Below are 17,180 nucleotides of genomic sequence, written 5' to 3'. Positions count from 1 at the left end.
ATAGATAGATAGATAGATAGATAGATAGATAGATAGATAGATAGATACATTCATACATACATACACTGATAGATAGGCAGACCCAGAGGTGTGGACCAGAAGCCACAAAGCTTACATTATTGGACTCCTGGTCTGACTTCATGGTCTCTGCAATGTACTTCACGCCCTCGATGGCGCTTTTCACCTCAGGGTGCTTGATCAGCGGAGAGTGAAAGCCCATAGGTGGAGGCCCTGACTTCCCAGAGATGTCAGAGATATCTATGTCTTCTGTAAAAATCCTTTTCTCTTGTTTATCTCTGGATGGTCTTTTCATTGTGGAGAAAAACATGATGTTCGGAATAGTGTCAATAAAAACCTAACATAAAAAAAGAAATCACTGGCATGAGACTTTTTGTCAGTATTTCCAGAGTCACTGACTTTTGGTAAGCAATGTGATTTTAGGCAAATCACTCAGCATTTCTAGACCTCACCCTCCTTGTCCTTAAAACAACTGTACTAGAGAGGTCAAAGACTTTGCACTAACTCTTGGTTACAGCTTTGATTCTGTAATGTAAGGAGTTAGCCACTGGAGGGAGCCTGTGTGCAGACGCCAACCCTGCATTACGCTTCAGACTCCTCCGCAGGCAATAAAAAGTTCCTGGCAGTACGTTCTCAGGACCATGTGATTAAAGACCGCTCCTGCAGCCTCAAGTAGGCAAATGCTTAGCCTCACAAAATAACTCTACTATTTTCTTCTGGTTTTATTTTGTTGTTGTTGTTGTTGTTCCTGATGTTAAGTATGCAGAGGTCTTGTCCAGAGTCATCTAACAGGGACTGTTAGTCTCCTCCAGAAATCCTGCATGGTAAGCCAGTATTGCCGACACTAATACAGTTTAGCATCTCTATGAAGTTTATCAAAATGGGAATATTTGGGTGGGGGATATGGCTCAGAAGGACAGTACTTGTTAAGAATGTTCATGGCCCTGCGTTCAGTCCCCAGTATGACTACAAAATTAATTAAAATAAAAACATATATGAAGTATTGACACATTTTTTCAGTTCATTAATATAAATATTTGTGAGCACGCTCCTCACGCCGGGGCCCTCCTCTTTCTCTCCTTTTTCTGTTCTCACTGATGATTCTCGCCAGTGAAAATAAGCATGTCTATTCACAAGTCGGAAAACACACCAATAACAAGCTTAAGAATGCCGGAGCATAAGACAGGGATCTGTTGATCTCTAATCAGATTGTGTAACTCGAATTGGGAATGGGCTTAACTCGTTTCATCCGACTCTGGGAAGGCCGCATGAGCTGTCTGTGCAAAGAAGCAGATCCCCTACCTGGTTCCCTAAAGCCTAGGAAGGACTTCAGTCCTAAGCACTCACCTTCCGCACCCACTCGGGCATGGTGTGGGTGCTGGGTGAACGGTGGTGTGTGTTGATGACGACAACAGTGATGATGATGGACGCAATGACAAAGACCATGGTGAACAGCATGTATTTCCCGATCAGGGGCACAGCGCTGGAGGTGGAAGGGATCAGCTCCACGATGACCAGAAGGAAGACAGTCAGGGACAGTAAGACAGAGATGCTCAGTGTCATCTTTTCCCCTAGAAAGACAAAAGGAAAAAAATGTAACAACCCACCTGCTCCTGACACTCCAGGATGTCAGAATTTGGATGCCGGGCCATTAAGGAGATGATTAAGGCAGAACAAGAGTGTTGTATGCTGGTGTCACAGTAAAGGGGGGGAGGTTGGATGTAGACTTGCACGGGGAAGACTTTGAGGACATGGAGAAGGTCTTCTGCAAGAACAGGAGAGTGGCCTCAGAATAGACCAACCCTGTTGGCTCCTTGCTCTCAATTTGAGCTTTCAGAGCTGTAAAGAACCAGGCTGCTGTTGTTTAAAGCATCCACCTGTGCCATTCCATCAGTCCCTGAACACTCTTGAGCCACCAAAACCAAAGGGGAAGGAATGTGACCAGCATGTTTTCAGAGGATAATTTTGGGGATTCTTCCTATAAGACCACGGGGTCCTGACAGCATCAAGTGGTCGGGGTTTTCATTACAGCTGCCAAGCAGTGAATGGCAACATTGTTTCATGCCCTAGCCGCTTCCTTTTTTTTTTTTTTTTCCTTAGACTCAGGAAACAAGAGGGATTCTGGGTTGGCAAGCTGGAGCCAGAGTGGATGTTTGAATAAACCTCGTCCCAAGTCTTTTTGTTGTCCAGGAGATGGCTGGGCAGCCCATAAACACCTTTCTTTCAATGTGAAGCTGCTAGGCCAAACTGTAAAAAAAAAAAAAAAGACAATCTGCCTTCCAGGAGCTGTCTGCAGCACGCCTGTCTGCAGCTCGCCTGTCTGCAGTTCGCCTGTCTGAAGCTCGCCTGTCTGCAGCACGCCTGTCTGAACGCCTGGGGACTCACGACCTCCTCACCTCCTCTCATTTTGATCTAGAAAGTTCGTCTTCAAATTCATTTCTTGGTTTGGTTTTCATGGTAGGAGACCTCCCAAATCCTGTCTTTTTCCTGTAGGCTCTAAGTCTCAGTGGTCCTGGCTGGGCAGGCAGCAGGAGGGTCAGGCTGACTGGCATTGGGTCACTTTTGTAGGGTGCTACAGAGAACCTTGGGCTGCTCTTCTTGGGATCCCTAGGGAGTTCTCTTGTGTTGTCTATTCTGCTGTTTTTGTAGAACTCTTCATACCTTTCCAGGTGGTAGATGGACAGACAGCCTTCTGTATCTGCAGATTTTGCAAGAATTCAACCAACCTCAGATTGAAAATATTCAGAGAAATTAAATTGTATCTATATTGAATATATTTAGATTTCTTGCCACTATCCCTCAAACAAAACAATGTGATAACAATTTGTATAGTCTTTACAGTGGGTCAAGAAATAATTTTAAGTATCAAAGGATGTCCAGAGGTTCCATGTGACTACAACGCCATCTTATATGTGGGACTTGAGCATCCTTGGATTTCAGGGCCCGTGGACATCCTTGAACTAGCGACCTTGTGAATCTGTGGAGTGACTAAAAAGGGGGATACAGAGGGAAAATAAGCAAGGAATCCTCAATTCTATCTCCAAAAGAAAGAGCCAGAACTATAAACACTAAAGTTATCAAGTTATCTGCCATTTTCTATTTAATAATCCTATAACTGACATCTATCAAGCTCATAAGTATTTAGTATTTATAGTCACAAACTATTCAGTATTTATAGAGGCTAATTAGTTCTGTGTTGCTCTAGCAGTGTTTTCTCTTGCTTTCAGAGGCTTCATTTGATTAGGAAGTTGAAAATATTTATTTGTACTTATTTGTTCAAAAGAAACATGGAGGGACAAAAGAGATGGCTCCGAAGTCAAGGGCACTGGTTGCTTCATTCCCAGGATCCACACTGCTGCTTACAAACATCTGCTCACAAGCATCTGTAACTGTCGTTCCAGGGGAACTGATGCCCTATTTTGGCCTCCATTAGCACAGGCATACACACGTAGTGCACAGACTGTAGGCAAAAACACCCATGCACATTGAGAGACAGCTCAGTGATTAAGGGGACGTGTTGCTCTTCCAGAGGACCTGAGTTCAGTTCCCAGGTTGTGAGCCCTGCTCAGATGCCACAGCCACCCAGCAACTGTCTGTTTGCACCCTGCGCACAGCAATGATGACTCGGGTCCCTGCACCTCTGTGAGCATACACTTAGCCCTGGCTGTCCCTGAACCAGCAGCGTGAGCTCCATGGCAGCTGCAGCCATGGCAACTGCACTCACCTGAGTCTGTGGGCAGGTAGAATACCAGGCTGGTTAAGAAGGAGAAGAGCAGGCAGGGGATGATGACGTTGACAATGAAGTAGAGGGGCAGGCGCTGAAGGACGAAGTGGTAGGTGATGTCCAGGTAGGGAGTGTCGGGGCAGCAGGAGTAACACACCTTGTGCTTCCAGCCCCGGGCTTCCTTGATCACCCATTCCCCGCTCTCCATGAAGTTACTCAGATCGGGCTGGTCACTTTCCTGAGGATCAAAACAAAGTTTGCAGACTCCTGCTACACCACCCCGAGGAAGGGCAGAGGCATGGTAACCGTGTCCCATACAGAGGGTCACTTTGCCAAGAGAGATGTTGGGCCACCTGTGCTTTGGGGTAATAGGTTTATTTCCTATAGAGCATGTCACATAGTAAGTTAGAGTTATTCATTTGGGTCTACACTCAAATCTCTGGGAAACTTTAAAACACTGCCCCCTGCCCCCCGCCCCCCCCCCGAAGCTGCACTCAAGACTCACTTTATCAGACTTTTTGAGACAGCACATAATAAAGAGAATTTATTTAAGCTCTTATTTAGCCATCCTGGGCAGTGCATCAAGAGCCTTGGCACTCAACTGAAAACCATACAACCAGATGCTTCTCTAATTCGGAGTGGTGCTGGGAGTCTATGATTGTCCTGAGGCTGACTTGGACACCTAGGCGGCCCTAGTCCTGAAGCCAGTTGCATCCCAGCAGGCTACGACCTACCGGGTTGATGGACACCACAGTGCCGTCATAGGTCCAGGTACCCAGCTTCATGCTGCAATTCTGCTCATCAAAGGGAAAGTGGGTGACAATGATCTCACAGTAGCTTTTAAAGATGGCTGGAGGTGTCCAGGTGATGTGGCCAGTGTAGTCCAGGAGGACCTTGGTGAATTTGACAATGGCAAAGTCGCCGTCTGCACTGCGGTCAAGATAAGAGAGGAAAATGGCTCCAATTCTAATGGATGGCGTTGCTCCCCAAATTTGTCTTACACCAACACTCACTTGGGTGATGGTCAAAAATCACACATTCCTAAGCACTAGCCAAATGTGGTGGTGTGTTCCTGTGATTCCAGCTCTCTGGAGGCTGAGGCAGGTGGATTAAGATTCCTCAATAAGCCTGGGCTATACAGCAAAGCCCAATCTATCCATGAAGCAATGAGAGCAGAATACAGATTTCTGAGTGCTAATCAAGCCCCAAGCCAGAGTCTCGAAGGATGAATGTGATAACCTACAGGCTTCGAGTGTAACACATGACAAGCGCCTGCTGCACCTCAGCCTTGCCTTTCCTGTCCCCAAAGACACTTGTAATGTCAGACTCCATCTGTGTGTTTCCAGAGTTGGCTGGAAATAATAGAAATTTAAAATAAAACATTTCTAACAGCTGAATATTGTATGGGGGGAGGGGGCGGGACTGATGTTCTTCTGAGGGCTGTTTAGAACTCCGTGGGACAAGTCAGTTGCCTTCTGACTAGCAAGGGAGCAAACACTGTATCTGAGAGAGAAAGGCACAGAGCCCCTCACTCTGTTGCTAAAGTGTGGTCTTTAGCAACAGGCATTTAGGAAGGCCATGTGAGTCTGAAGATCCAACACAGCCAAAGAGCTTTTCAGAAACAGGAAACAGATTAAAAAAAAAAAACCAACAACTTTCATTTCCTCTAGTTCTCAGGATTCCATATAAGGGCTTCTCACGTTAGACAAATCCTCTACCACTGAGCTGCATCCCCATCCCTTTTCTCTAGTCTCGGAGGGGCTCCTTGTAGTCTGTGGAGAGAAGTAGAGCTGTGGGGTTCTCACTAAAGACAAGACACTGCATCTATCAACCTCTCTCTCCAGAAACGCACCACCAACAATGGGGAATTGGCTCACCCTGCGATCCCAGCATCTAGCTGTATGCTAGATGCTGGGAGGGCCGCCAGAGGGCACCATTTTCATCCACAGCTCCTACCAGCCCAAGAAACATCTGCGGTAAAGCACCGGATCAGACTGCAAATCCTCTAGCTAGCTGACTGCGCATGCTCCTGTTCCGGCCTTGGAAGGATGCTCTTTGAAATGAATATTCCCTGACAAATGAAGGGCATATGATAATGAACGTGTCATTAAGCCAAGTGTCGTGAATCACATTACAATTTCACAACACACAGTCTGTTGCAGGGCCCAGTGGATGGCAAGGGAAGCATCCGGGCACTGCTGGTGAGATGGCATTCAGGATGTGATGAATAACACCCCGGGGAGTTGAGACCCCCGGGGCGGGGGTGGGGGGAGTATTTGATTCCAAGGAACTCGGAGACGGGAAGTCCGGGTGTCTCACGTTGCCACAGGCACCACCGCAGCTCTCCAAGATTAATGTCCCCACCCACAGCCCTGATTCAATTTGGCTTCCATAATTGTTTCTATTCATAACATGGGACGCCATATGGCACTCCTCGCCTGTCAACATGGTTCTGGTTTTAAGGGTTATTTAACGCAAACGGTAGGGAAACGCATGTGGCAGTCCTTCCGAGGGGACGACGCTGGCCCGCCCTGCGTGGCTTTGCTTACTTGTTATAGAGAACAAAGTCCGGCCGCCAGATCTTTTCTGAGGGGATGTGAATTTTTTTCACTCCTCCATACTCATCTGGATTCCATTTCAAGTTGTAATCGACCCATTGCTAGAAAGAGAGACATGTCCCCGGTTAGAAGGCCGAATCGGTGTCTAACCTAGAGTGACCCAGAGTTCGGATAGGTCAGCAAGCTTTGGAAATAGTGTTACCGGCTGAATTGTATTATGGTGAAAATCGCTCTTGCAAAATGCTAGCTCATACTTAAGAATGGGCCCTTTGCCAGATCTTTACAGGGTGAGCCCTCCTCGAGCATCTTTATAAAAAGAGCAAATTTAAATCACACACACACACACACACAGATACCAAATTCACTGAGGAAATGTTTTGTGAACATGACAGCAGCTATCTACAAGCCTAGTAGAAAGTTCTGGAATTGATTTCCCCTCACAGTCCTCAGAGGGAACAAGCTCCAATGACACATTAACTTTGGAACATCTGGCCTCCAAAACAGTGCTCTGATAGACTCCTGTTGTTGAAGGTTTCTGGTTTGTATTCCTTAGCCATGGTCTCCCTAGCAAACGAATCCACACAGAGAAGAAGAAATGTGAAAAGAGAACCAAATCAAACAGGACATCAGCACACATATACGTACATAAGTATATGTATATATGTACATGTGTATGTGTGCATATGTGCATATGTGCACATGTAAATATATGTACATGTGTATGTATGTATGCATGTCCTCATGTATGCATATATGAATGTATATGTGTATATGAGTATATGCATATATATGTGTGTGTGTGTATGTGTGTGTATTTGTGTATGTGTGTATTGTGAATGTGTGTATATGTGTGTATATCCATATATATGCCTCCACCATCCCAACAGACCTCCTTTCAACATTTTGGTGTATGATCCTTCTTCCTAGATTTATTTCCTCTGAGCCCAGGTTTGATTTAGGTGAATAAACATGGCATAAGTTCAATAACCCAGCTGGATTACCTGTTTCAGACGAACATTGGTGGTCACAATCTGATTTACTTCATCCTGAGGAGAGAGAAGGTCCCTTCTTGAGAGCATGAATAGGGAAGCCAAGGGGAGATGGTCCAGTGTGAGATGGGGTCCCACAGGGTGGGTACCACAGGGAGCCCCCAGCCCTGGTCTTACCACATTGATAAGCTGGATCAGCTGTAGACCCACGGTGACCTGTACAATCTCACGGTGGTCCTCCACTGGCCGAACCACGCTGCTATAGTCTTTAAAGAGCTTTGCCACCAGACGAGTCTCATGTTCGGAGCCCAGAACAAGGCCAGCTGGGCAGGAAATGAATGACACATATATTGTCAGATGCCGTTCTCCATCTTGCACACAGTCTCTCCAGGGTTAGAGGCACAGTCAGCTAGCTAATGAAAAGCACACAGAGTCCCCTCCCAAGCACAGTGGCTGGTGTGGTCACATACCCAGCAACAGTCCAGTGAGACAACACTTGTTCTCTGGCTAGGTGACCTTACTTAATGCAGGCCCTGACCACGTCACATTCAGCAGGACACCACACACATGAAAAAGCCACAGAAAGGCTTTGATATTTCAGAGCCTGACGTGCCTGGACTGACTGGACTCCTATCTCTTGATGCCCTTAGCAGTTAAAAGCAGATGCTGGGGGACTGGAGAGATGGCTCAGCAGTTAAGAGCACTGACTGCTCTTCCACAGGTTCTGAGTTCAAATCCCAGCAACCACATGGTGGCTCACAACCATCCGTAATGAGATCCGATCCCCTCTTCTGGTGTGTCTGAAGACAGCTACAGTGTATTCACATACATAAAATAAAAATAAACCTCTAAAAAAAAAAAAAAGCAGATGCTGGTTTACAGCTCCTAGGCTGGCCACAGTGAACAAAAGGGAGAGTAAGAAGTTTGGTGAAGTTATGGAAAAATCGAAACCTCACACAATATTGGTAAGAATATAACATATTGAGTTCCTCAACAATCTAAACCAGAGTTACCATATGACCCAGCAAGTGCTCTCCTGGGTGTGCAGGCAAAAGAATAACAGCACTACATACAACATTCAATGTGCCATCAACAAATACATAGATAAATACATTGTGATTCATCCAAACAGTGGAACAGTATCAAGTCCTAAAAGGGGAAGGAAGTGAGGATATTGTTGAAACATGGATGCGCCTTGATAACATCACTAAGCTAGTGGTATGTGGTACATGAGATGTCTGGAATGGTAAGTCTACAGAGGTGGGAAGATTGGTGGTGACTTGGAGAACCCTCTTAATGGGTTCAGAGTGGCCTTTGGAGACAAGAAAAAAGTATCAGAACTATATAAAGGTGATACTACCACTGAACTGTGTACTTTAAATGGCTAAAATAATCACATTTACATGATGTGTCTTTTATCTGTTTTTACAAATGTATGCTGTTAGAACCATTTGCCAATTAAAACAGAAAGAACAAACAAACCAACCAAGCAACCTGTGCTTTGATGACTTGGGCTTAGGACTTCTATTCAGAATGTAGTTCCCTTCTTGGCTCTCCTAGGTACCATCCCCTGAGGGTGTTGAGGCAAGGCAACCACTCTGACCTGACCTTCAGAAAGTGCATGACCTGCCCAAAGTCATTCAGCTAACAGAACCTTCACCTTCCACATGGTGACTCCAACTCCTAATTTTATGAGTGTGGTATGGGCTGGCTGCAACCTTGAAATTGTATACCCTTACCCCTAGGCGAAAACCCCTCCAAAAACCATCATGTGCCTTATAAGGGTATCTATAACTCCAGCCTAACAAAAACTGAGGTTGCCTATCCAAGAGCAGACACACAATTTATGTAACCAGACACTCCATTTGAAGGCTACTGCTGAAGTCACCATCACTTCTCCATTGGCCAAGAAATCTTTAGATGTTGGATTCATGAGATGTGTTCCCTCTTTGCTCAGTAGTGTTATTTCTCACCAGACCTTGGATCTTTATAAAATGACTAATGCTATACAACTAACTGATATATTCAATCCCATGACCATCTATAGTCCTCCCGAATAGTTATAATTCAGTGGGTGGTTTTTATTTTATCCCCAGCTTCACAGATGAGAACACTGAGGCTCAGCGCATAGCCATGCCCTCCCAGGTCCCCTCCTAGCTAGGCAGGGTTCCAGACAGTTTATCTCAACCCTAAAGGTAAAGTGTAATCTCTATTTGGATTTGAGCTTCCGAAAATCTCTCAGCATAGCTTAAACATCTTCGCTGAGACCCCATGAATCCTGACCTAACCATATCTTACATCTGGATTCCTAAGTTGTCTGAACCTCAAAACTTCCAACAGTATCAAAGAACTTTCTCCTAGAACTTTCCCAAACTGCTGGCAAGCTGATGACCCTCAAGAAGGGGTGTTGTGTAAAGACCTAGATTTTGCACAGGAGGAACACACTAGAAAGCAAGAGGGTCAGCAGTATCTTCCAGAAAAGCTGTGCATCCGGCCTAATGATTCACTAAGGGAGAAGAATTGGGGGACTGGACATGCCAGCACACCGGAAACACTCACCTCCTCCCCTTGCCCATGGCAAGGGACCTTGTTTCCTGTCATGAGGAATTTCCACCTCAATCTCTATTTCGTAGAGTGGTTTCAATGGGCAAGGTGAGGAGATACAAAGTTTCCCCCTACAGGGTTTATAGAAACATTACTGTAATCTATTGCCAGGAAACAGCCCATAGGACCATCAGTGATAGAACAAGTAAGCAAGCCGACGTGATAGAATTTTACAAGACTCCAAGGAAGAATTCTGCAATTCCCTTTCCAGCTCCAATGTGGCTTGCAGTGCTGGAGTCAGCACATGCCAGTAAACTCTCTTTCATTAAAGAGGAAGGTTCTACATAGAAGACAAGGCATGTCAACATTGCCCTTTGTAGCCAAAGCACATAGATACTCTTGATTCCAGTGGTGGTGACATTGTTAACTCACTAAACATCTGTTGAATATCTACTGCATACAAACATGATTTTAGAAATGTTACAATTATTTGAAAGTGAACCTGGCATGGATTGCTTCTCTCTACTCATAAGGTGATTGACATTTGTCATTAACAACAATAACTATTAGCCCGTTTGAAATTAATGTGCCCTGAGAAAGGTGGCAGTGGTGTGACTGAGGTTCTCGAGTGGACAGCAGAAGAAGTTTGTGTGAAAGGTGCCATGTGATCAGAACAGCAACTGTTGTGTGTTCAGCAAACACTGGGAAAGTGACGCTGACCAGAAGACTGATGCGAAGAGATAAATTCAGCCACAAGTTCAAAGTGCATTTTCTACATCGTGTTATATGCGTGGGACTGTGTGTAAAGTGTGCTTTCTATATCATATTATGTGTATGTATGTGAGACTGTGTGTATTTGCATGTGTGTGTGTACAAGTGCATATATGTGTACAAGCATGTGCAAGCTGGGAGACAACCTCAGATGTCATTTCTCAGGGATCCACATCTTTTTGGAGACAGCCTGTCGTTAACCTAAAATTTACCATGTAGGCTAAGCTAGATGGCCAGGAAGCACCAGGAACCTGTCTGCCTTCCCTTTCCCAGTGCTGGGATTACAGACGTTGCCATTATGCCTGGTTTTCTAAATATGGGTTGTGGGGAATTGAACTAAGGTCCTGTGTTTGTAAGACCAGTGGTTTTCTGACTGAGCCATCTCATCAGCCCAATTTGTATTTGTACACAAGGAACAGGACCCTGGTTTTGGCAAATAGAATTCTAAACTGTAGTGAGTCACCTTGGATAAATCTTACTCCAACCTCACGCTATGTCTCTACCTGGGTGATTTCAGGTTATTTTAAGCCTGTGTGTGGGACAACCCAAGTTTTTAAGTGATCACATTCCAGAATTTATGTTGTGCCACCCTGCAGGCCAATTTATATCTTTTACCTTCAGTTTCCTTACAATAAACAAATTTAGAGTGTTGAGCTGCATTTTATAATTCTAAATTTCTATGGACTACTGTCCCATCCTTTGCATGGCTCCAGAAAAGGATCTGACTGGGACAGCGAGGGAACTGAGAGAAGAAACATAGACAGACACATGGACACACAGAAAAATTATGATCAGATGGTCTGGTCACTCGGGTGGAGAAACCTCAGAACCCAGGGAGCTCAATGTGTTTATTAAATAGATTGAACAGGGAGGAAGGGTTATCGCATACGGTTAAACAAGAATGCAGGGTTTATGATATACAGTTGGATCAAGGGGGCAAGGTTAGCTATCTCAGTGAGAACAGCTCTGCAAAGGTAGTCATCAGTCCATAACACCCAGAGGGCAGAAAACTGTGGTGGAAATTTTCTACATATACTTCAAATATTCATACATGAACCAGAAGAAGACTTTGCCATTTCCCTCTGAGACTTACCCCAGGGGGAAGGCTTTCCTATTCCTCCATGGGTGGGAAGCTCTGGAGTCCTTGACATGGCCACCAGAAAACTTCTCTATTTCTCCATAGGTCTGAGGCTTTTGGGGTTTCTTGATGTGGCCACGCCCATGTCAACACACATACTTACCCAGGATTTCACCTGCTCAGGGCTTCCTCTGCTTATTACAGACTACTCGTGGGATCAAGCCAGGAAATTTTGGTTTGATCAAAACAGGCAGCACAGACTTCTCTTAACAGCTGCACATGAACTTTGTTGTTCTAAGAGGTCTTGTAGGCATTTTTGAGAAGCACATCACTTAAGAATTTTCACTGAGGGGGCTTGGAGAGATGGCTCAGCAGTTAAGAGCACTTGTTGCTTTTGCAGAGGACCCAGATTCTATTCCCAGTACCCACATAGTGGCTCATGCGTATCTGTAACTCCAATTCTAGGGAATCTGAGGTCCTCTTCTGACCTCTGTAGTCACCAGGCACACATGTGGTGCACGTACATGCAGGCAAAACATTCATACACACAAAATAAAAAAAGATCCTTAAAAACTTTTAAAAACAAGTTTTCACCGAGTGTTGTGTTTGTTAACGCATGCATGCACATGCCAAGTCTTGCTTTGGTTGGATCAACTTCAAATCCCTCAGCAATTAATTGATCTGAGTGTAGGTATTTCCTTTAACTCTGATATTGAAAAAAAAAAAAACAAATATATTTGCTTTATGCTCTTTGCTCTTGTCTGCGTTTGTTGGAGCAATGTTAGAGTGAGGAGAGTTGCAGGTTTTAGGCCTTCTTTCTCCTCAGTGGGATGATATCACCAGTAAGTTCATCGGAAGTAATCAACACACATCTCCTGTTTCCCTCTCCCGGAAGTCTGGGGCTCAGGACGGCATTTCAGCTGTTGTGATGGGACACATTCCAGAGTAGAGAGTAGGTCAAGGGCTGTGCAAGGTTTCATAAGTACAACTCAAACATAAAACCTACATATTAGTAAGATCCTTAAAAAGTGGTGTGGGGTAGGAGTGTAGCAGTGATCAATTTATATGGACTTTAAAAAACGAATCTCTGAAGTAAAAAAAAAAAAAACAAAAAAACAAAACAGTTTCTTTGCAGAGACAGTTTAGTTTGTTAACATGTTTCCTTTCCTGGCACCTGTAGCTGCCAATCAAACCTCTTCATTCTCAGACAAATTCTAGAGTGACAAAAGGCCCATAGGCTACAAAGTTCACACCCAAACTATGAAATCTAGTTGCTACTGCTACTACTTCTACTACTACTAATAATATCAAAAAATAAAATAACAAAGTTTAAATAAGTTTATGATTTTGTATTGGTATATACTCCTAGATCTTTTTGGCCACATACAGTCCTCCGGCTGTGTGTTGGACATGCCTGCTAGGCATCTGAACATGAAGGTACTTCAGAATGGTAGCATAGTCTTCCAGCGGCTCAGACTGTACAAGTGGTGCTCCGATGTTCACATGGCTGAGCCTGGGACCAAGCGATAACAGAGCAACCAGGACCTCTTGCTTGTGGCCTTTGACCAGGCAGCTCCCACTCTGGGAAAAACAAACTAAGAATCTATCCTCAGGATTCCATTCCAGCCGATATCAAGCTATGACTAAAAGAGAAGTCACTGGCTGGTGTGGCTGTGTCCTGTGTTCCCATCAAACAAACAAGACCAGGGTATAGGACAGGGGGCACATTAGTGTTTCACCCTAAAAGGAGACCACCCAACCCTGGGACTTACCAGAGCAGAGGCCAAGCAGCAGGAGGACAGTGGAGAGATCCATGGGCTGTGGGCGCTGCTGTGGCCTCCAGCAGCTCGCTGTCTGTCCTACTCCCTGGCACTCTGGCTGGAGCTTGGCTGCTGGCCTTGGAAGCCAGCTGACTCTACAGCTATTGTCTTACATCACCTGTGTCTGCATGACAGCTGAGCTGCCCACAGCCTCAAAGCAAGGGGCCTTCTGTGGCCACAGACGTGCCTTATTTTACATGATCACTATGCTCACACTAGATGTAAAATGTATGAAAGTCTACATAGATCATGAGTCAGAATGTAAACTGTATGAAAGTCTACATAGATTATGAGTCAGAGGCTTGTCGTTTTGTTTTGTGTTGAAGATCAAACCCTGACCTCACACATGCTAGCTAAATATGGGTTAAATAGAGATAGCTAAAGCAACTCTACCAGTGTACAGTACCCCGAGTCTTATATGTGGGGTTTTAAATCACATTTATTTATTTGTTTTATATGAGGGTGGTGGTGATATGCCGTGGTGTTTATGTAGAATACAGAACAATTTTCAGAAGTTGGTTCTCCTACTGTGTGTGTCCTGGGGATCAAACTCAGGTCATCAGGCTTGGTGACAAGCTCCTTTACAGGCTAAGTCATCTTACTGGCCCATGAGTCAATTATTAGCAAAAGACTTTGTAGATGATTTCAGTGATGGCTATGGATTTGCATAGACACCACTGTGTAACTGTCTTTAATCACACAAGTGTACACTCCCTAAACGTGGGATGAAATTCTGTCACAGGCCTGAATGTGACATCTTTTGTGCCTGCATGAGTTTTAAAAGAGTGGCTGGTGTTGAATTGGATGCTAGAGAATTCCATATATGATCATATGCAGCTTTTAATAAAGATTTTTTTTTCTGTGAACTGGTTTCCCATGGGGGCTCTAGGTGCCTAATTCCCTCCCCTCATCTCTGGCAGGCAGTACCAAGCCCACTCAGAGCTGTTAGCTGGGCCCACCGCAGCCTCCTATGTCCTGTTATTACAGCAGCACTTTGTGGGAAAAGTCTTCCACCCCAGTGGCATTTGTTCCAGATTCCTGCTTCCTGCTGCCTCCCCTCAACCTACTCTCCCTCGGGGAAGCAGAGAGCACAGCCGTTCAGCATTTCAAGCCCTTTGTTTAAAATATCCCCCCAAACGGAATTTGCTCAGCAGTGAGCAGCTTGCAATTGTTCACTCTGAAACATTTTTTTTTAACCAAACTCGGCTTCTTTGTAGAGTTTGAGTGGGTCCCAGCAGAAAGCAGTCATCTGAAGACAGCCTTGCTGCTCCCTGTACACCCTGGTCCCTTCAGGGCTGGATCTTGAGCAAAGTCTCTTACCTTGAACCTAAGGACAGTCCTGTCAAATGATCTCGCTCCACAGAGTCCAAACAAATAGACAAGGGGCTTGCAGAACAGAGGGCAGAGCTACGACGTTATAAATATAAAATATAAATATGTTATATTTTTCTGCTTACATTGTATCAGTTAACTGGTACAATATTCAACTTTCTCCCTCCTGCAACCCTGTGACTATGGAATTAGGAAAACATCCACTCAATCTTTCCAGCTGTCTCTTAACCATACTGAGACCATGACTGAGTTCTATCGAGTGAAACCTGAGCAGAGAGATTCTCTGTGTGTCACCATCTTTTTGCTAGAGGCACAGACTTCAATAGACACTTTGCTCACCAAGAAATGGGGGACAACAATTTTATTAAACAATTTTCTAGTATGGGGCTTTTCACCTCAGTTGAGTCTTCAATATCAGTTTTCTTACCTTCCTTTGCAATGCTATATATTTTAGAGTTAGTTTTTATTTTTAATTGTTTTTCTTTAAAAAGCACCATTTAGATTTATTTGTTTTATTTTATGTGTACGAGCAGTTTGAGTACATGTATGTCTGTGGACCATGTGTGTGCCTAGTGCCTGCAGAAGTCAGAAGAAAGCATCACATCCCCTGCAATTGGAGTTGTACATGATCGTGGGCCATCAGTTAAGTGAAAGGAACCAAACCTGGGTCCTCTGCAGAAACAACAAGTGCTCTTGATGGCGGAGTAATCTCTCCAACCTCTAGAGTTTATTTTTAATTACGAGTCCTAATACAGAGGACCAAATTGTGTGTTAATCATCCCTAGTTACTGTACAAATAATCCCCAGAATTTATAGCTGCACACAATACATGTTTTGTTTTCCTTTGTGAGTCTCTGAGTGGGGATAAAGTAACGGGGTACACTCCTTCATAGTCACTCAAGGATCCAGGATGTACTAAGCAAAGCCAGGGCTTCCATGGGGTGCCACTCATCCCGGCAGAGGCTAGAAGGGTAAGATGTCTCTGTTGGGCCCCGGGGACCCTCTGTGGGGTTAACTGGCTTGCTTAACAAGTTGGGACAAGGAAGAGATGAGAGCAGGTGAGAAACAAATCTGGCAATTTGGAGTCTTCTGCTTCTGTTTCCAAAGAGTAAGGGATAAAAAACAGGGAACAAGGGCTTTGAGCTTCCACTGCTCTGACTGAAAAAAGGTGAGGGCTGGGGATGGGCTGGCTCCTGGTGGAGAGCTTGCCTAGCAAGTACTGGGTTCCCTCTCCAGCACCGAATGAATGAATGAATGAATGAATGAATGAATGAATGAATGAATGAGGCCAATGAAATGGCTCAGTTCAATCCCCCGGACCCATGTGGAGGAAAGAAAAAAAAAAAACTGACCCAAGCAAGTTGTCTTCAGACCTGTACACTCGTGTTACCACATGAGTCAGTCCATTTACATATTCAGGTAAACAGACACAAATCAGCACATTAAACATTTTAAAGAAAAAAGCTTTTAAAAAGCAAATTAGCAGAAGCAGGCAGATTTCTGAGTTCGAGGCCAGCCTGGTCTACAGAGTGAGTTCCAGGACAGCCAGGGCTATACAGAGAAACCCTGTCTCGAAAAACAAAACAAACAAACAAACAAACAAAGCAAATTAAGCTCTTTCCTTTCCACCACCACCATGCCATTCAGACTGAGGAAGAAGACCCGGAAACTCCTGGGCCACATGAGCTACAGCCTCGGCCACGTCGCTAAGCACCGCGAGCACCCAGGAGGCCTCGGGAATGCTGCAGGCGTGCACCTCCACAGGATCAACTTTGACAAATATCATCCAGGGTACTTCGGGAAAGTTGGTATGAGGCATTACCACTTGATGAAGAAGCAGAGTTTCGGCCCAACTGTCAACCTGAATAAATTATGGACGTTGGTCAGCGAGCAGACGCGGGTCAAAGCTGCAAAACACAAGACTGGGGCTGCTCCCGTCACTGACCTTGTTCGATGAGGCTACTACAAAGTTCTGGGCGAGGGAACGCTCCCTAAGCAACCTGTCATCGCGAAGGCCAAACTCTTCAGCAGAAGAGCTGAAGAGAAGATTAATGGTGTTGGAGGTGCCTGTGTTCTGGTGGCTTTTAAAGTCACTTTAGGGGTTAATTAAATGCTAATATTAAAACAAATTAAATAGATAAAGCTTCCACTTCCACAGGATAAGGTCAAAGGCATGAATGTAGGTTGAGAAGAAAATGAAGCTTAGGATGAAGGAGGGTGGAGCAATGCAGACTGGGAAAAGGGAGGCCAGGAGGGAAAGGAGAGTCAGGGCAGTTCTTGGGGGCCGGAAGAAGGACCTGAGCAGGGGAGAGTTAGGACCCTGGGAGGCTGTGTTGGCACTGCTGG

General features: G+C 44.9%; 2 protein-coding genes across 2 annotated transcripts in view; one reads left to right on the top strand and one right to left on the bottom strand.

Moving 5' to 3' along the window:
• Chrna1 (cholinergic receptor nicotinic alpha 1 subunit) overlaps nucleotides 1-13,557 on the bottom strand; it is a 14,443-nt gene extending 886 nt beyond the window's left edge. The window contains exons 1-8 of the mRNA XM_028762996.1: nucleotides 13,455-13,557; nucleotides 7,467-7,612; nucleotides 7,302-7,346; nucleotides 6,292-6,401; nucleotides 4,477-4,672; nucleotides 3,743-3,980; nucleotides 1,366-1,589; nucleotides 116-355 (exon numbers count right to left, since the gene is read on the bottom strand). Of these exons, the coding sequence (XP_028618829.1) occupies nucleotides 116-355; nucleotides 1,366-1,589; nucleotides 3,743-3,980; nucleotides 4,477-4,672; nucleotides 6,292-6,401; nucleotides 7,302-7,346; nucleotides 7,467-7,612; nucleotides 13,455-13,497 (1,242 nt within the window). The 5' untranslated portion in view covers nucleotides 13,498-13,557. The remainder of the gene's footprint in view (nucleotides 1-115; nucleotides 356-1,365; nucleotides 1,590-3,742; nucleotides 3,981-4,476; nucleotides 4,673-6,291; nucleotides 6,402-7,301; nucleotides 7,347-7,466; nucleotides 7,613-13,454) is intronic.
• Nucleotides 13,558-16,470: 2,913 nt separating this feature from the next.
• Nucleotides 16,471-16,791, top strand: LOC114617289 (60S ribosomal protein L27a-like). Its single transcript, XM_028762854.1, has one exon. It carries the CDS (start codon nucleotides 16,471-16,473, stop codon nucleotides 16,789-16,791), a length of 321 nt encoding a protein of 106 aa, XP_028618687.1.
• Nucleotides 16,792-17,180: the final 389 nt, after the last annotated feature.

The sequence above is a fragment of the Grammomys surdaster genome, unplaced genomic scaffold (assembly GCF_004785775.1).
Source record: "Grammomys surdaster isolate TR1022 unplaced genomic scaffold, NIH_TR_1.0 136, whole genome shotgun sequence".
Classification (NCBI taxonomy): Eukaryota; Metazoa; Chordata; class Mammalia; order Rodentia; family Muridae; genus Grammomys; species Grammomys surdaster.
This window is presented reverse-complemented; position numbering and strand designations above follow the sequence as displayed.